The following is a 15,721-nucleotide window of genomic DNA, read 5'->3' as shown; positions in this document are numbered from 1 at the left end:
TCTAAGCAGAGGATGAATTTAAAAAAAAACACCTAATTAACTGAGGAGAGTAGGTCCCATTTTCAAAAGCCATTCAGGTGCCCAGTTCTCACTGAAATTCCATGGGGACATTGGCCAGATTTTCAAAGGTATATCGCCACCTACAGGTGCAGATAGGCAACTAGTGGGATTTTCAAATGGGCCTTGGTGTTTAGGTCCAGATTCTTGTCACAGTTCAAAGCAACTGCACTGGTATTTCTCCATAGTGGTCCAGCAGGGGCATCTCCCTCAGGCTTCCAGCTCCCTACCTGTAGGCTTCCTTGGGTGGAGACCCATGTCTCTCTCCCTCCTGACTGGGGCTTTCCCAGGCTTAACAGTTCCCTTCACCATGTTATTCCCTCAAAAACCAGCCTACCTAAGCAGCCCTGCATTGCTTCTTCCCTCTGGGTGGTGCACGGCGTAATGGCCTCAGTTATAAGTTACCATACAGTTCTTCCTAAGCAAGCGTATTTTATTCTTAAGGTAAAAGCAATACAGAGAAAAAACATAAAAGAACCTGCATGCACAGTAATAAGCTTAGCAGAGATCACCCCAACTCCAACATGGGCTCTGTCAGGGGATTAGTCCTTCAAACCGCACAACCAGCTCTCTTCCGTGGTCACCAGCTCATAACAGCCTCAGCTCAGAACTAGCTCCAGCATGACAAGTTTAGTTCATTCTTTATGCGGGATGGGGGTCTTTGATCTGGAGTTTCCAGGGGCAGGTAATCCATAGAGAATGTTTTTTTTCTCCACGCGGCATAGCTTTGAAAGACCTGCAAAGTACTCCGTGACCCCCTTCACATGTACTGTCCCAAACAGTTCTTTGAAGTTTCTCACATTTCCCCAAGATTTCATTCATCAGTCTCCTAGAAAAGTTACATTCAGTCCACAATAACGCATGCACAATTGTATTTGTAATACAACAGACCCCAAAGGGATTAAACTTAATTCAATAAGGTTTATTCAGGAAATTCCCGTATCTGTCACACCTTTAAAAATCTGGCACTGGACATCTAACTCTCATTGATTTCTATTAGAAAATCTTTTGAAAATCCCACTAGGTGCCTAATTATCTTTAAAAATCTGCCATAAGGTGTAGATTTATGAAGGGGTTAAATAAATTCCACTAGGCACAAAGAGCTTCTAAATAGGCTAAGTGTTTAACTCCTATGGAAAGTAACTGGGAGTCTGGTGCCGGACTCACTCAAGGTGCTCTTAGAAACCTTATTAGGTGTCTAAAAAATGCCTTTGAAAATCTGGTCCTCAGACACGTACTTCCCACAGCCTTTCAGGGAGAATAAGACTCCTAAATGCCTCCATCAATTTTGAAAGTGAGAGTTAGGTTCCTAAATCACTTAGGTGGTTTTTGCAAATTGTACCACAAATAAGTTGATCTTTAGGGCGTGGTGAAAAATCCAGTGGTTCTCCCAGGAATTTTAGGCAGCTACCTAGGGCAGGTGCTTGGTGAGCTGTGGTTCATGCCAGAAGATGAAGGGAATTTTTTTCCTTCCCCTTTGGTTTGCAGAAGATGCTGCACTTGCTTCTGCAGATCTGTGTAATAAAGATGAGATTTTCAGAGTCTTCTACAAAATTTGGCACTCCAATTACTTTTAATTTTGATGTAGACTGAGTATGATGGGCCCTTAGGCAGCTTTGAAAATGTCAGCCTGACCGTATGTTAAACGAGAGGAAGGGATTTTCAGGAGCGTTTCTGCGATTTGTAGAACTCCAGATAGATAGAAGGGGCTGTGTGGGGATGGGGAGACACACCGGGGCTCACAGAAGCCACGACACAAGCATGCAGATGTATTTGTAGATGTATTTCCATGCAGACTCACGTGCAATTCCTGCAGCTGCTGCACATCAATGTGCAGGCATTAGACCCCCTCTCAGTTTTTTCAGAGCTGCTTTCATCTCCTTGTTCCTCAGCGTGTAGATGGCTGGGTTCAGCATGGGCGTGACCGCGTTGCCGAAGATCTGCACAGCAGTCATCAGCACTTTGCTCCGCTGGGGCTGAGTGTAGATCAGGGCACAGGGACTAAAGAACAGTGTCACCACTACCAGATGCGAGGCGCAAGTGGAGGCCGCTTTGCGCCACCCTTCGGCTGAGTTCATATTCAAGACGGAGTAGATGATCCTGATGTAGGATGCGAGGATGAGGAGGAAGCAAGTCATGGGCACCAGACCAATGTCTGTCAAGGTCACGGTCTCGATGATGTACGTGTCTGCACAGGCCAGCTTGACCACCGGGAAGATGTCACAGAAGAAATAGTCCACCACATTGGACCCACAGTAGGGCAGCGTGAAGGTCAGGCTGGTAAGGATGGTGGCGTGGAAGGAGCTAGTGATCCAGGTGCCGGCGGCCAGGAGGGCACACACCCTCCGGTTCATGATGAGCAGGTACCGCAGCGGGTGGCAGATGGCCACATACCTGTCATAGGCCATGACAGTGTAGAGCAGGCACTCGGTGCTGCCCAGGAAGTGCCCAAAGAAGACCTGGGACATGCACCCGCCCAGCGAGATGACTCTGCTCTGACCCCAGAGGATGGTCAGATATTTAGGGATGATGATGGAAGAGATTCCAATGTCTAGCAAGGAGAGATTGCAGAGGAAGAAATACATGGGGGTGTGCAAGCGGGGGTCAGCGAGGATGGCTGAGAAGATGGTCAGGTTGCCCAGTAGCGTACAGAGGTAGAAGGCTAAGAATATGATGAAGAGGATGGTCTGGAGGCCATCGGCATTGGGGATCCCTAAGAGGATGAAATGAGTCACCACAGTGTGGTTGACCAGCCCCATGTGAGATTTATTCCTGGGTAGGGGAGAGAAATAATGACAGTGAGTTACTGAAACAAAAAGACCTATGTCCTATAGCTGCAATGGTCACCCTTCCTTCCACTGCCCCCGTTACTCACTGTCATTCGGAGTGGTGTATATTTCTGTCACTGGGTTGCCAGTTGGGATCACGTCGTCACTGGGCTGGCGCTGATCATAGAGAGAGAAAATATCTGCTTGTTCTTACCATCCAGAGAAGAACAGACAAAGGGGACGTCTATTCTATTCTATTCTATTCTATTCTATTCTATTCTTCTCTTCTCTTCTCTCCCTACTTACTCCAATTTCTTCAGTTCTTTTCTATCTAGGCCCTTACCCCCCATTCTCACCACAGTACCTCAGAGCCTTCCATTTGTGGCTCACATTTCTCACTAGTGGTTTGTTCTCTCTCTCTCTCTTTCTCTCTGCAGAGGAATGGCCGTGTGTGCAGTGCAGCGCTGTGTTTTGGTCGGCTTTTTGTTGTTATAAATGCATGAGCTGCGACGGGTTTGTGTTAAGAAAGAGGGGGCAGATGGAACATACAAACCAATGAATGTGGTGATGAATGACCTCAGCTTTGTTCGTGCTGTGAGTTGTTTGGGGGTATTTATGGGGGTTAGAGAGAGAAGGAAAAGGAAAGAAGGAGAAGGGGAAGAGCCACAGCCAGAGGTGGTGGAATTGGGGCTTGACATAGTTTCCATCATATGCAGGGTTCACAGTTTGGTTGAATGGCCCTCAGCATCCTCACTCCCCATTGTTCCAGGGCCCCTAGACACAGCTTGTCATCACTCTGCTGTGAACAGCAGGCTGGACTCTGCGGATGTGACAGGGGGCTTTTTAAGGTGAGATTTGAAGGACAATGGCGAAGTGTCTGTCTGCATTTTGCCAGGGAGTTTCCCAGGCAGGAGAGGCACAGGAAGTGGAGATACTGGTGGGTTCAGGTCTGACAGATGGAGAGAGGAAGATAAATGATACAGAGACAGGCAGGCAGGTACTGCACAGGGAAGGATGGATGGGCGGCTGGATCAACTTCTCTCTATAGAAAATATTTGTCTGACACCTTTCTCGGCGCAAGGCAGAGACTGACAGGTTCAGAGACAGACACAAACTGAGGGACAAAGAGAGAAGAACTTTACCAAAGCAGGAGCCTTACATTGGCTGCATTGGGAGAGGCCGCTCCAGCTGACGGGAATTCTCCCTTTCTGTCCCCCGGCCATGAATCTTGTCGAGCACCATCCAGCTTTCTTATCCCAAATGGCCCATCACCCAGGACAGGTGCACAGCCTGGGTGCTTGGTATCCAAACGGGAGACCTAATCTGCAGCATATCACCCCACGCTGCTGCAGATCCCACTTCTTTCTCACAGCTTCCAGCCTCCTTACGGCTCTCCCTGGTCTTTAAATCTCCTTCGGGCCCTTCAGGACCAGGGCCCTCAATTCCCAAGAGGAACTGAATGCAATTCAATTCCCAATGAATGGAGATTTGGCATCGTTTCAGCTAATGCTCATGGAGCTCTGGGACCAGGCCCTCAGGCAGCATCAGTAAGTGTAGCGCCATGGAACTGAATCGGCCAAATCCCCACCTCCACCAGGGTCCGGATTCAAGTCTTGCTCCCCCTGACCTGACTCCTGAGCAATTCCATTGGATTCCCTGGGGCTCTTTCCCCTAGCCACGCACCTGGTGTAAATCAGGAGTTACACCACTGGAATCAAGGGAGCTGTGTAGATTTCTACCAGCTGAGAATCTGGCCCAGCCATTGAAGGGGGGATGGGACATTCATGCTCGTCTAGGCTCTCCGGCTCTGTGACACAAGCCAGGGAATTCCTCTCCCCCCCCCGCCCTGCGTGGTGTGAAATAGGAGTAAACTGGGCCAGAGGTTCAGCTGGAGGGCTCTGTATCCAGCACAGCTTTCTCCTGGGTTTGTATGTCCTGTTCCCCTGCCCTCATCTCTGTGTCTCTGTATGCACAGGGATGTATTCATGCAGTGGTGTGGTTATGTGTGAGGGTGAAATTCACCCCTGTGCAGATGGAGGACAGCCTGCGCACGACTTCACATTGCTTTTTACAAGATACTAGAGACTCCAAGAAGAGCATTGAGTCGTTTTGAGACGTACAGTAGTTCCCAGCAACTCCAGCTAGATCCTGGCACTGTTATTCTGGATGCCGCTCAGACACAGGGCGAGACAGATTCTGCCTGTCAGAGCTCACTAGCTAACTAAACCAAACACAGTGAGAGTTATCAGCCACATGTTACAAGGGGAAACTGAGGCACAGTGAATTTCAGGGTGGGATTTGCAAAGGAGCCAGGCTCCCACAACTCATTCCAGTTCACTGGGCATTGGACACCCAATTCCTACTGGCTGCTGAAACTCTCAGTCAGATTGAATTGTCCAAGGTGGCAAAGGGAGGTTGTGGAAGAGCCGGGAATCTGGTCCAGATTTCCTGGGTTCCAGCCCGAGCACTGGGCATAACACCCTTCTCCTTCCATTGGGATGAACCTCGCTCTGCATCTCTCTAAGCCTCAGGCCTGTTCTCTTACCCTCCCCTTTGTGCAAGCAGGGTTCAGGAATCGGGGCCTTTAGAGTATTGGGGCTGATTTAACTGAACCAAAGCTGCTTCTTTACGAGCCAAGAAAGTGGAATAATAGACCCACGCCTTGTCTCGGACCCCTACTGTGCGTCTGCGCTAAGTGGTTAGCTAAATAGGTGTGAAGTACTTTAATGTGGACATATCCACAGACCCCTGCACAGAGAGGGATGTGAGAGAGACAGGGCTAGATTAGGGGGGTTTCCAGCAATGATCTCATCCAGCCATTTGCTGGTGTCCTAGCACCGCAGTTGTAATAAGGTCCCTTGTGATTCCTCTAATCTCTCTCATTTCCCGCTCTTCCTCTGGGGGGCACCGTACTTGGGAGCCAGAACGCATGGGCAGAAGCAGACATGATAATTAATCTCTGTAGATGTGTTACCCCAGCCCAGGCATAACATCCCATGAGATGCAATGGCCACTGAGATTAATTAAAAAGTTGATATTTCTAACGAGCGTCCAGGCTGAGTCTTCTCACTGCTCTGGAGACCAGGCTCAGACGTTACTCTTGGCTTGCATGAGCTGAGTTCAGTGTGTCGTTGCCACAACCACCAGAGCAGGAACTGCCTTTGGGTATTTTAGTTTGTATTATCACTATTTTTATCATCGGTATAATGGTAGGACCTACAGTCTGGAACTGAGATGTAGGCCGCTTCTTGCCATACCTGGCAGAGACACAGAGTAAGAGACAGCCCCCGTCTGAATGTTATAGACATTTAATAGCTGAGAGTGACAAAGGATTTAACTAGCCATGTATAAGAGATGGGGAAACTGAGGCACAAAGCTATTTAGTGAGTTACTGAAGGGCAAACAGGGACACTTCTACAGAGACTGTACTGGAACCCAGATCTCTTGTGTCCCAGGCCTTTGTCTTACCCACAAGATAATGCTTTGCAAATAATTCCCACGGGCTCTTTAAATGTAGGTGTGTTGAGTTAGGGTGACCGGATGTCCTGCTTTTATAGGGATAGTCACAATATATGGAGCTTTTTCTTATATAGGCACCTATTACTCCATGCAGTGAGATGTCTGGCTGCATGCGTGTGTTCCTTGTGTGTGCCACCCCAGCCCCATGTAGACACCTGGCACAGCAGATCTCGAGCGAACCACCCAATGTCCACAAGATCTGTTAAGGGACGAGGGCACTCAGCCAGGTTTATTTTCGACAAAACACGGTACCAGTATCCCGCAGACCCTATCAGACTCCTAATACATGTGTGCCCGTAACAATGTACCAACTCAGTGAACGGCGGGACTTTCCGTTCCTCCCTAAGGACTGACAAAGACACTCCCTCTGAGATACATCTTTATACCCAGAAACAAACAAATTCCATACTGCCCCTATGACATAGTTAGTTACTGCCCCCGCCTCCTTGATTTGGCTAGTTATCACCCTCACCTGGTATATGTTGGTACGATCAAAACATTTCTATTATGTACTGTCATCGAGACCTTAACTTTTAAGAGGGGTCAGTGTGTTCCTGTTATCCTTGGGGAATGCTTTTGTACCATCCTGATATCGGGATGCTCTGGCACCACGTGATATCGGGATGGGTTTGCGTGAGTGCTCTGTGTCTAGCACTTCTTAGGAACCTGTATTACTGCGATATCAGCCCTGTTCTTGCCTGATTCGATGAGCCGGTCCTGCCTCTTCCTCACAGCTAGTCTGTACTTTATATCAATACTACTTTAGCCCAGGCCTCAGACCGGGCCTCTGCTACAACGGCTTATGTCTCAGGCTCTCTTCCTACTTCACAACCCACCCCCTGAACTGATTTTTCACCTTGCTGTCTGATCACCCTGCTTGAGTTGATACAGTTCTCAGTTACAAAATACTGTAGCCATCTGCTCGCCCTGCTTCTCCCTCTACGGCCATGCAGTGCCCATGGCTTGGAGGTAAAGAGAGCTTTCCCACTGTCCATCAGAAGCTACTGCGGTTTTTGAAATCAATGGGCACAATTTCTGCACTGAACTTCCATTCCAGGTTTTCATTTCTCAGGCAGCATAGTCTGGATTTGTGGCTCTGTGGAAATTGGTTCCCTGGAGAAAGACAAAGAAACAACAGAGAAAATTCAGGACAAACCCCCACAGTGCAATGGGGGCGCTGCAGCGCAGGGGGTGGTACAGGAAACTCAGTAGGGGGCGCTCTTCGCTTCGAGTCAGTGCTGTTTCCGGGGCCGTGGTGTTGGGCTCGCATGTGCTGCTCTGCAGGGAGAAGGGCCAGGGGCCAGGCTCACGGCATCTCCCTCAGGTTCCTTTCACTTCCTTTATTGTATTACTTTTTCAGTTCAAGGCACAAGGTTAAAACCCATATCCTATGTGTCAGGGATAATTCTGAACAATGCACTATTGTTTCTGTTGTGTGGAAGCCAAGTTGCAGTAAGGGCTGCACCCACACATGGCCAGAGACAGCCCCTACCCCAAAGAACTTACAAGAGAAAAGGAATAATTTTTACCACAGTAAAAACAACAAGGAATCCTTAAAGACTAACAAATTTATTTGGACATTTATTTGGACATATTCGTGAGCTATAATCCACTTCTTCAGATGCATGGAGTGGAAATTACAGTAGGCAGGTATAAGAACATAACAATGGCCCTTCTGGGTCAGACCAAGGGTCCATCTAGCCCAGTATGCTGTCTTCCGATAGTGGCCAGTGCCAGGTGCCCCAGAGGGAATGAAAAGAACAGGTAATCATCAAGTGATCTATCCCCTATCGCCCATTCCCAGCTTCTGGCAAACAGAGGTTAGGGACACCATCCCTGCCCATCCTGGTTAATAGCTATTGATGGACCTATCCTCCATGAATGCATCTAGTTCTTTTTTGAACCTTGTTATGGTCTTGGCCTTCACAACATCCTCTGGCGAGGAGTTCAACAGGTTGACTGTGCATTGTGTGAAGAAATACTTCCTTTTATTGGTTTTAAACCTGCTGCCTATTAATTTCATTTGGTGACCCCCTAGTTCTTTTATTATGAGAAGTAGTAAACAACACTTCCTTATCTACTTTCTCTACACCAGTCATGATTTTAAAGACCTCAATCATATCTCCCCTTAGCTGTCTCTTTTCCAAGCTGAAAAGTCCCAGTTTTATTAATCTCTCCATACCCCTAATCATTTTTCTTGCTCTTTTCTGAACCTTTTCCAATTCCAATATATCCTTTTTGAGATGGGGCGACCACATCTGCACACAGGATTCAAGATGTGGGCGTCCCATGGATTTATAGAGAGGCAACATGATATTTTCTGTCCTATTATCTCTCCCTTTCTTAGTTATTCCCAGCATTCTGTTCGCTTTTTTGATTGCCACTGCACACTGAGTTGATGTTTTCAGAGAACTATAAACATACTAACACATGAAAAGATGGGAGTTACCTTTCCTTCCTGATTGAATTTGCCTCCTTAGCACTGGTCCTCCACTTGGTAAGGTAACTCCCATCTTTTCATGTGTTAGTATATTTATACCTGCCTACTGTAATCTCCACTCCATGCATCTGACAAAGTGAGTTATAGCCCAATAAATGTCTTAGCCTTTAAGGTGCCACAGGATTCCTCATAGTTTTTTGCTGATACAGACTAACACGGCTACCCCTCTGAAACTTTTTACCGCAGTGTTTCAGGTGAGGAACTGAACCCCAAGGAGATGACGTCATTCACCTAACTTTCTGCCTCGCCCTCATAAACCCTGGCATGAATGTATTCAGTTCCTGCCACACCCCGGCCCTGGGTAACTTTATTGATTGCACGCATCACCTGAACCCTAGCGTCACTTAACTGCCCTGCCTCAATCTGAGCAGAATTCCTTTGACCTTTTCCCGAATGCTAACCCTAGGATAACACCGGTGCCCTCCTCCCTTGCCCTGGGAAAACTCCACTGACGTCCATCCAAAGTGTTTTACCCTGTTATGTTATTATATAAAACAGGAGAAAAATATAACAATGTTGAATATATTGTGTGTGTTTGTGCTGTTTCTTGGGAGTCTCCAACTATCTGGCATGTAAGTGGAGGTTTCCTTGTGCTTAGAATTTTTCTCCCAAGCTGCCCTGGTGATCCTGCCAGGAAGGCGTGAGGGGGTGGAGGCACTGCCAATAAATTCATATGGGAAGAAAATAAAGAATTGACATCCTGCTGAGTGGGAGGCAGGGTCCAGAAGAACCCAGGCCTGTGCATCAAAACCCAGAAGGGAATTGGTGCTAAAGGAGGTTACCGGGTGGATAGGGGGTCCTACATATAATAGTTAAAAGCTCATTTTAAATAATTTTTGCTTAGTTGCTTTCATCATATGATACTTTGATGCTAATTTTGGCTGAAAACCTTGCTCATGTAAAGGATCAAGTACTTCTGCTGCTAGCTTCTGTTGAAATGTTTGGTCATGTTCCCACAGCGTCTCTCTGTCAGCTGCTTTCAGAAGAACATACCAGTCCCAGACATCGCTGATCCCGTGCTGATTCCACCACTTGCCTTCAGGGTCACTGTTGCCCCACCTTGGCAGGCTCGTGCATTTCAAAAGTTTCCATTTTTTGGCCCTAGCATCTTTCAGTGGTTTGTAAACATTGTAAATAGACAGCAAACGGGTGAAATTTAACACTGGGCCTATTAATAAACTCAATATCTTAAAAAATAGTTTCAATAAATGTAACCATAAAATATTGGTTGGATTTGTTCTTTAATCTAGGGCATTTCAATCTTTGATACAATTGCTTAGTTTCGATACAATTATTCTTTTTCCAGTTACAAGTCGCTACCGCCTGGGTTTTTGTTTCCTAATAACGTTTACTCGACATCACCTCCAAACAGAACTTTTGTATGGGAGTGTTAGTGCTGAAGCTCCATGTCTTATATTCACTGATCTGTCTTGGTGCTGGGTTGATTTTTACTTCTGAAGCAGGCAGCCTCCTGAGAAGTAAACACAAGCTTTTGTGGCTTCTTGTTGGAAGCTGTATGTGTTTTTAATTAAACAGCCTGTCTTATTGACAGTTGTTTTGTCCATTTGCGATAAACTCTACATATTTCATGGGAATGTGTCTTCTTTCCATAGTACAGCCCTTACCCTTTGTGTGAAAATCAATATGGCTGATATGATTTTATGGCACATAAAGTGTAACTGTTTGTTTTGAGCTGACAGTATTTTCTTGTAGCCCTATCTAAGTGATTTTCTGCTCACAAAGAGCCAACTGAAGGCTTCACGTTCTTAACATTTCTATTTTTATGCCCCCCACTTTGAGGTTACTCCTTACTCATTGAAAGGTCTTCACTGAAAGATTGCAAAAAAGAATGATGTCTCATGATATGAGATCTGCTTTATTTACTTTAATATAGAAGATGAACAAAGGTGGTTGCAACTGTGGCGACTTCCGCCCCCCATCTCTATTTGACACATATTGTAAAATAATTGCAAACATTTTAGCGACATGACTGAACACCATCATCCCATCAATTGTACACACAGATTAGGTTGGTTTCATTAACGGAAAATTGGTTGCTGATAATATTAGAAAAGTTTCTGAGTAGCAGCCGTATTAGTCTGTATTCGCAAAAAGAAAAGGAGGACTTGTGGCACCTTAGAGACTAACCAATTTATTTGAGCATAAGCTTTCGTGAGCTACAGCTCACAGCTACAGTACTCCTTTTCTTTTTGCGAATATTAGAAAAATCACTCATTTGATCCAGCAATCCTGAGATGTCAGATGTGCCCTCCGTCGCTTTATCTCTCGATGCAGAGAAAGCATTTGACAGGGTTTTACAAATTTTCTTGTTGGCCCGTACCAAAGGGAACTCTTGTGTCCATTCGTTATCTGGTAAAACCACACGTGATATCGCTTTGCAAGCTCCTTTGCTTAATCCTCCTGAAATCACCGGCTCGCTCACCATCTCTGTCTCCCTCTTCCACAGCCAACCTCCTACCAGATCAATTGCCCGTTTCTCCTGCTGTACCACATCTGCACCTGAGATAGGATTTTCAGTCATGCTATCACAGACCACGGTATCTGTCCAAAACTTACGGTGTCCTAACACCCACGACAAACTCTTTAATAAAATCCCTTTCACTCCTTCACCCTGAGATCCAAATAAAGGAACAGTCTGTCCTTTCTGTACGTCCTCCAGCACCGACTTAATCAAAGTTGCCTCTGCCCCTGTATCAATTAACGCCAGCAGCCATTGTATGTTTCCTCCTGTCTCCACCTGCCCCACCTCCACGTAGGGTCTACCAGTTATGTGGGGCTGCAATTTAGACACTAACATCCAATCTTGGGGGCAGGGGTTGCTAAGGATGGGGCACCCCTACTGAGATGTGGGGCTACCCTGATGAGAAGCCTGCCATGTCCATCTGAGCCAACTCCTGAGACAACACGCCATAAGGGCCCACACCTGTTTCCACAATCTCAACAGCCTTAGTCCTAGGTTGTGGCACAGGCAAGGACTTACTCCCTGCCAAATCACTCACAGCATTCAATAAAACCTCTAAAGGTTGTTCTTCCAAGTGAGCCATATCTACTCCCTTCTCCTGGACTAAAACCCATGTGTGCTCACACTGATCCCCCGCTGGACCCTCCATGTTCTCTGTTGGGTTCTTTCACTCATACCAGCGTGATTGGGACCACTGTAACCTGTTTGCTATAAGAGATTTCACTGACTGCCTTCTAGGAGGAACCACTTATTCTGCTTTCCACCTTTTCTGCCTTTTGGGCCATTTTAATCAGTTTCTCCTGATCCAGCTCCTCTCGAGAACCTATAAACATCTTAATAGGGTCCCTTAAACCATCATATAACAAATCTGTTACCTGCCTTTCCTCCATATCAGCTAGAGAACCTGCCAACAACATTCTAGCACAATAAGCCAGAATGGACTCTCCCAAGCAGGAAAATTTGTAAAAGCAGTTCCTCAATATTCTTATCCTGCAGAAGCTCTCCCACACATAGAGGAATTGCTACAGGATTTAAAAGAACAAGGAGTGAATCATAGAATCATAAAATCATAGAATATCAGGGTTGGAAGGGACCTCAGGAGGTCATCTAGTCCAACCCCCTGCTCAAAGCAGGACCAATCCGCCACTAAATCATCCCAGCCAGGGCTTTGTCAAGCCTGACCTTAAAAACCTCTAAGGAAGGAGATTCTACCACCTCCCTAGGTAAAGCATTCCAGTGTTTCACCACCCTCCTAGTGAAAAAGTTTTTCCTAATATCCAACCTAAACCTCCCCCACTGCAACTTCAGACCATTACTCCTTGTTCTGTCATCTGCTACCACTGAGAACAGTCTCGATCCATCCTCTTTGGAACCCTCCTTCAGGTAGTCGAAAGCAGTATCAAATCCCCCCTCATTCTTCTCTTCCGTAGACTAAACATCCCCAGTTCCCTCAGCCTCTCCTCATAACTCATGTGTTCCAGTCCCCTCATCATTTTTGTTGCTCTCCGCTGGACTCTTTCCAATTTTTCCACATCCTTCTTGTAGTGTGGGGCCCAAAACTGGACACAGTACTCCAGATGAGGCCTCACCAATGTCGAATAGAGGGGAACGATCACGTCCCTCGATCTGCTGGCAATGCCCCTACTGATACATCCCAAAATGCCATTGGCCTTCTTGGCAACAAGGGCACACTGTTGACTCATATTCAGCTTCTCGTCCACTGTAACCCCTAGGTCCTTTTCTACAGAACTGCTGCCTAGCCATTTGGTCCCTAGTCTGTAGCGGTGCATGGGATTCTTCCCTCCTAAGTGCAGGACTCTGCACTTGTCCTTGTTGAACCTCGTCAGATTTCTTTTGGCCCAATACTCTAATTTGGCTAGGGCCCTCTGTATCCTATCCCTACCCTCCAGCATATCTACCTCTCCTCCCTGTTTAGGGTCATCTGCAAACTTGCTGAGGGTGCAATCCACGCCATCCTCCAGATCATTTATGAAGATATTGAACAGAACCGGCCCCAGGACTGACCCTTGGGGCACTCCACTTGATACCAACTGCCAACTAGACATGGAGCCATTGATCACTACCCGTTGAGCCCCACAATCTAGCCAACTTTCTATCCACCTTATAGTCCATTCATCCAGCCCATACTTGTTTAACTTGCTGGCAAGAATACTGTGGGAGACCTTGTCAAAAGCTTTGCTAAAGTCAAGGAACAACATGTTCACCGCTTTCCCCTCATCCACAGAGCCAGTTATCTCGTCATAGAAGGCAATTAGATTAGTCAGGCATGACTTTCCCCTGGTGAATCCATGCTGACTGTTCCTGATCACTTTCCCCTCCTCTAAGTGCTTCACAGTTGATTCCTTGAGGACCTGCTCCATGATTTTTCCAGGGACTGAGGTGAGGCTGATTGGCCTGTAGTTCCCAGGATCCTCCTTCTTCCTTTTTTTAAAGATGGGCACTACATTAGCCTTTTTCCAGTCATCCGGGACTTCCCCGGATTGCCATGAGTTTTCAAAGATAATGGCCAATGGCTCTGCAATCACATCCGCCAACTCCTTTAGCACTCTCGGATGCAGAGCATCCGGCCCCATGGACTTGTGCACGTCCAGCTTTTCTAAATAGTCCCTAACCACTTCTTTCTCCACAGAGGGCTGGTCACCTTCTCCCCATGCTGTGCTGCCCAGTGCAGCAGTCTGGGAGCTGACCTTGTTCGTGAAGACAGAGGCAAAAAAAGGATTGAGTACATTAGCTTTTTCCACATCCTCTGTCACTAGGTTACCTCCCTCATTCAGTAAGGGGCCCACACTTTCCTTGACTTTCTTCTTGTTGCTAACATCCCTTCTTGTTTCTCTCAACATCAACATCAAGAAGTGGAAGGTTAGACATATGACCAGGGAAGAGTATAAAAATATTGCTCGGGCATGTAGGAATGTTATCAGGAGGGCCAAATCGCACCTGGAGCTGCAGCTAGCGAGAGATGTTAAGAGTAACAAGAAGGGTTTCTTCAGGTATGTTGGCAACAAGAAGAAAGCCAAGGAATGTGTGGGCCCCTTACTGAATGAGGGAGGCAACCTAGTGACAAGGATGTGGAAAAAGCTAATGTACTCAATGCTTTTTTTGCCTCTGTCTTCACGAACAAGGTCAGCTCCCAGACTGCTGCGCTGGGCATCACAAAATGGGGAAGAGATGGCCAGCCCTCTGTAGAGATAGAGGTGGTTAGGGACTATTTAGAAAAGCTGGACGTGCACAAGTCCATGGGGCCGGACGAGTTCCATCCGAGAGTGCTGAAGGAATTGGCGGCTGTGATTGCAGAGCCATTGGCCATTATCTTTGAAAACTCGTGGCGAACCGGGGAAGTCCCGGATGACTGGAAAAAGGCTAATGTAGTGCCAATCTTTAAAAAAGGGAAGAAGGAGGATCCTGGGAACTACAGGCCAGTCAGCCTCACTTCAGTCCCTGGAAAAATCATGGAGCAAGTCCTCAAAGAATCAATCCTGAAGCACTTGCATGAGAGGAAAGTGATCAGGAACAGCCAGCATGGATTCACCAAGGGAAGGTCATGCCTGACTAATCTAATCGCCTTTTATGATGAGATTACTGGTTCTGTGGATGAAGGGAAAGCAGTGGATGTATTGTTTCTTGACTTTAGCAAAGCTTTTGACACGGTCTCCCACAGTATTCTTGTCAGCAAGTTAAGGAAGTATGGGCTGGATGAATGCACTACAAGGTGGGTAGAAAGCTGGCTAGATTGTCGGGCTCAACAGGTAGTGATCAATGGCTCCATATCTAGTTGGCAGCCGGTATCAAGTGGAGTACCCCAAGGGTCGGTCCTGGGGCCGGTTTTGTTCAATATCTTCATAAATGATCTGGAGGATGGTGTGGATTGCACTCTCAGCAAATTTGCGGATGATACTAAACTGGGAGGAGTGGTAGATACGCTGGAGGGGAGGGATAGGATACAGAAAGACCTAGACAAATTGGAGGATTGGGCCAAAAGAAATCTGATGAGGTTCAATAAGGATAAGTGCAGGGTCCTGCACTTAGGACGGAAGAACCCAATGCACAGCTACAGACTAGGGACCGAATGGCTAGGCAGCAGTTCTGCGGAAAAGGACCTAGGGGTGACAGTGGACGAGAAGCTGGATATGAGTCAGCAGTGTGCCCTTGTTGCCAAGAAGGCCAATGGCATTTTGGGATGTATAAGTAGGGGCATAGCGAGCAGATCGAGGGACGTGATCGTTCCCCTCTATTCGACATCGGTGAGGCCTCATCTGGAGTACTGTGTCCAGTTTTGGGCCCCACACTTCAAGAAGGATGTGGATGAATTGGAGAGAGTCCAGCGAAGGGCAACAAAAATGATTAGGGGACTGGAACACATGAGTTATGAGGAGA

The 15,721-nt window shown here is 46.9% G+C and overlaps 1 protein-coding gene across 1 annotated transcript; it reads right to left on the bottom strand.

Moving 5' to 3' along the window:
• Positions 1-1,817: 1,817 nt before the first annotated feature.
• Positions 1,818-2,816, bottom strand: LOC125622553 (olfactory receptor 10D3-like). Its single transcript, XM_048820630.2, has one exon. The coding sequence runs from the start codon at positions 2,814-2,816 to the stop codon at positions 1,884-1,886; it is 933 nt and encodes a 310-aa protein (XP_048676587.2). The 3' UTR covers positions 1,818-1,883.
• Positions 2,817-15,721: the final 12,905 nt, after the last annotated feature.

Source organism: Caretta caretta, chromosome 13, assembly GCF_965140235.1.
Source record: "Caretta caretta isolate rCarCar2 chromosome 13, rCarCar1.hap1, whole genome shotgun sequence".
NCBI classification, from domain to species: domain Eukaryota; kingdom Metazoa; phylum Chordata; order Testudines; family Cheloniidae; genus Caretta; species Caretta caretta.
Note: the sequence above shows the minus strand (reverse complement) of the source record. Positions and strands in the feature narration are given on the sequence as shown.

Coding starts and splice junctions, on each gene's coding strand:
- LOC125622553 (XM_048820630.2), bottom strand. CDS start 2,816: ATGGGGCTGGTCAACCACACTGTGGTGACTCATTTCATCCTCTTAGGG.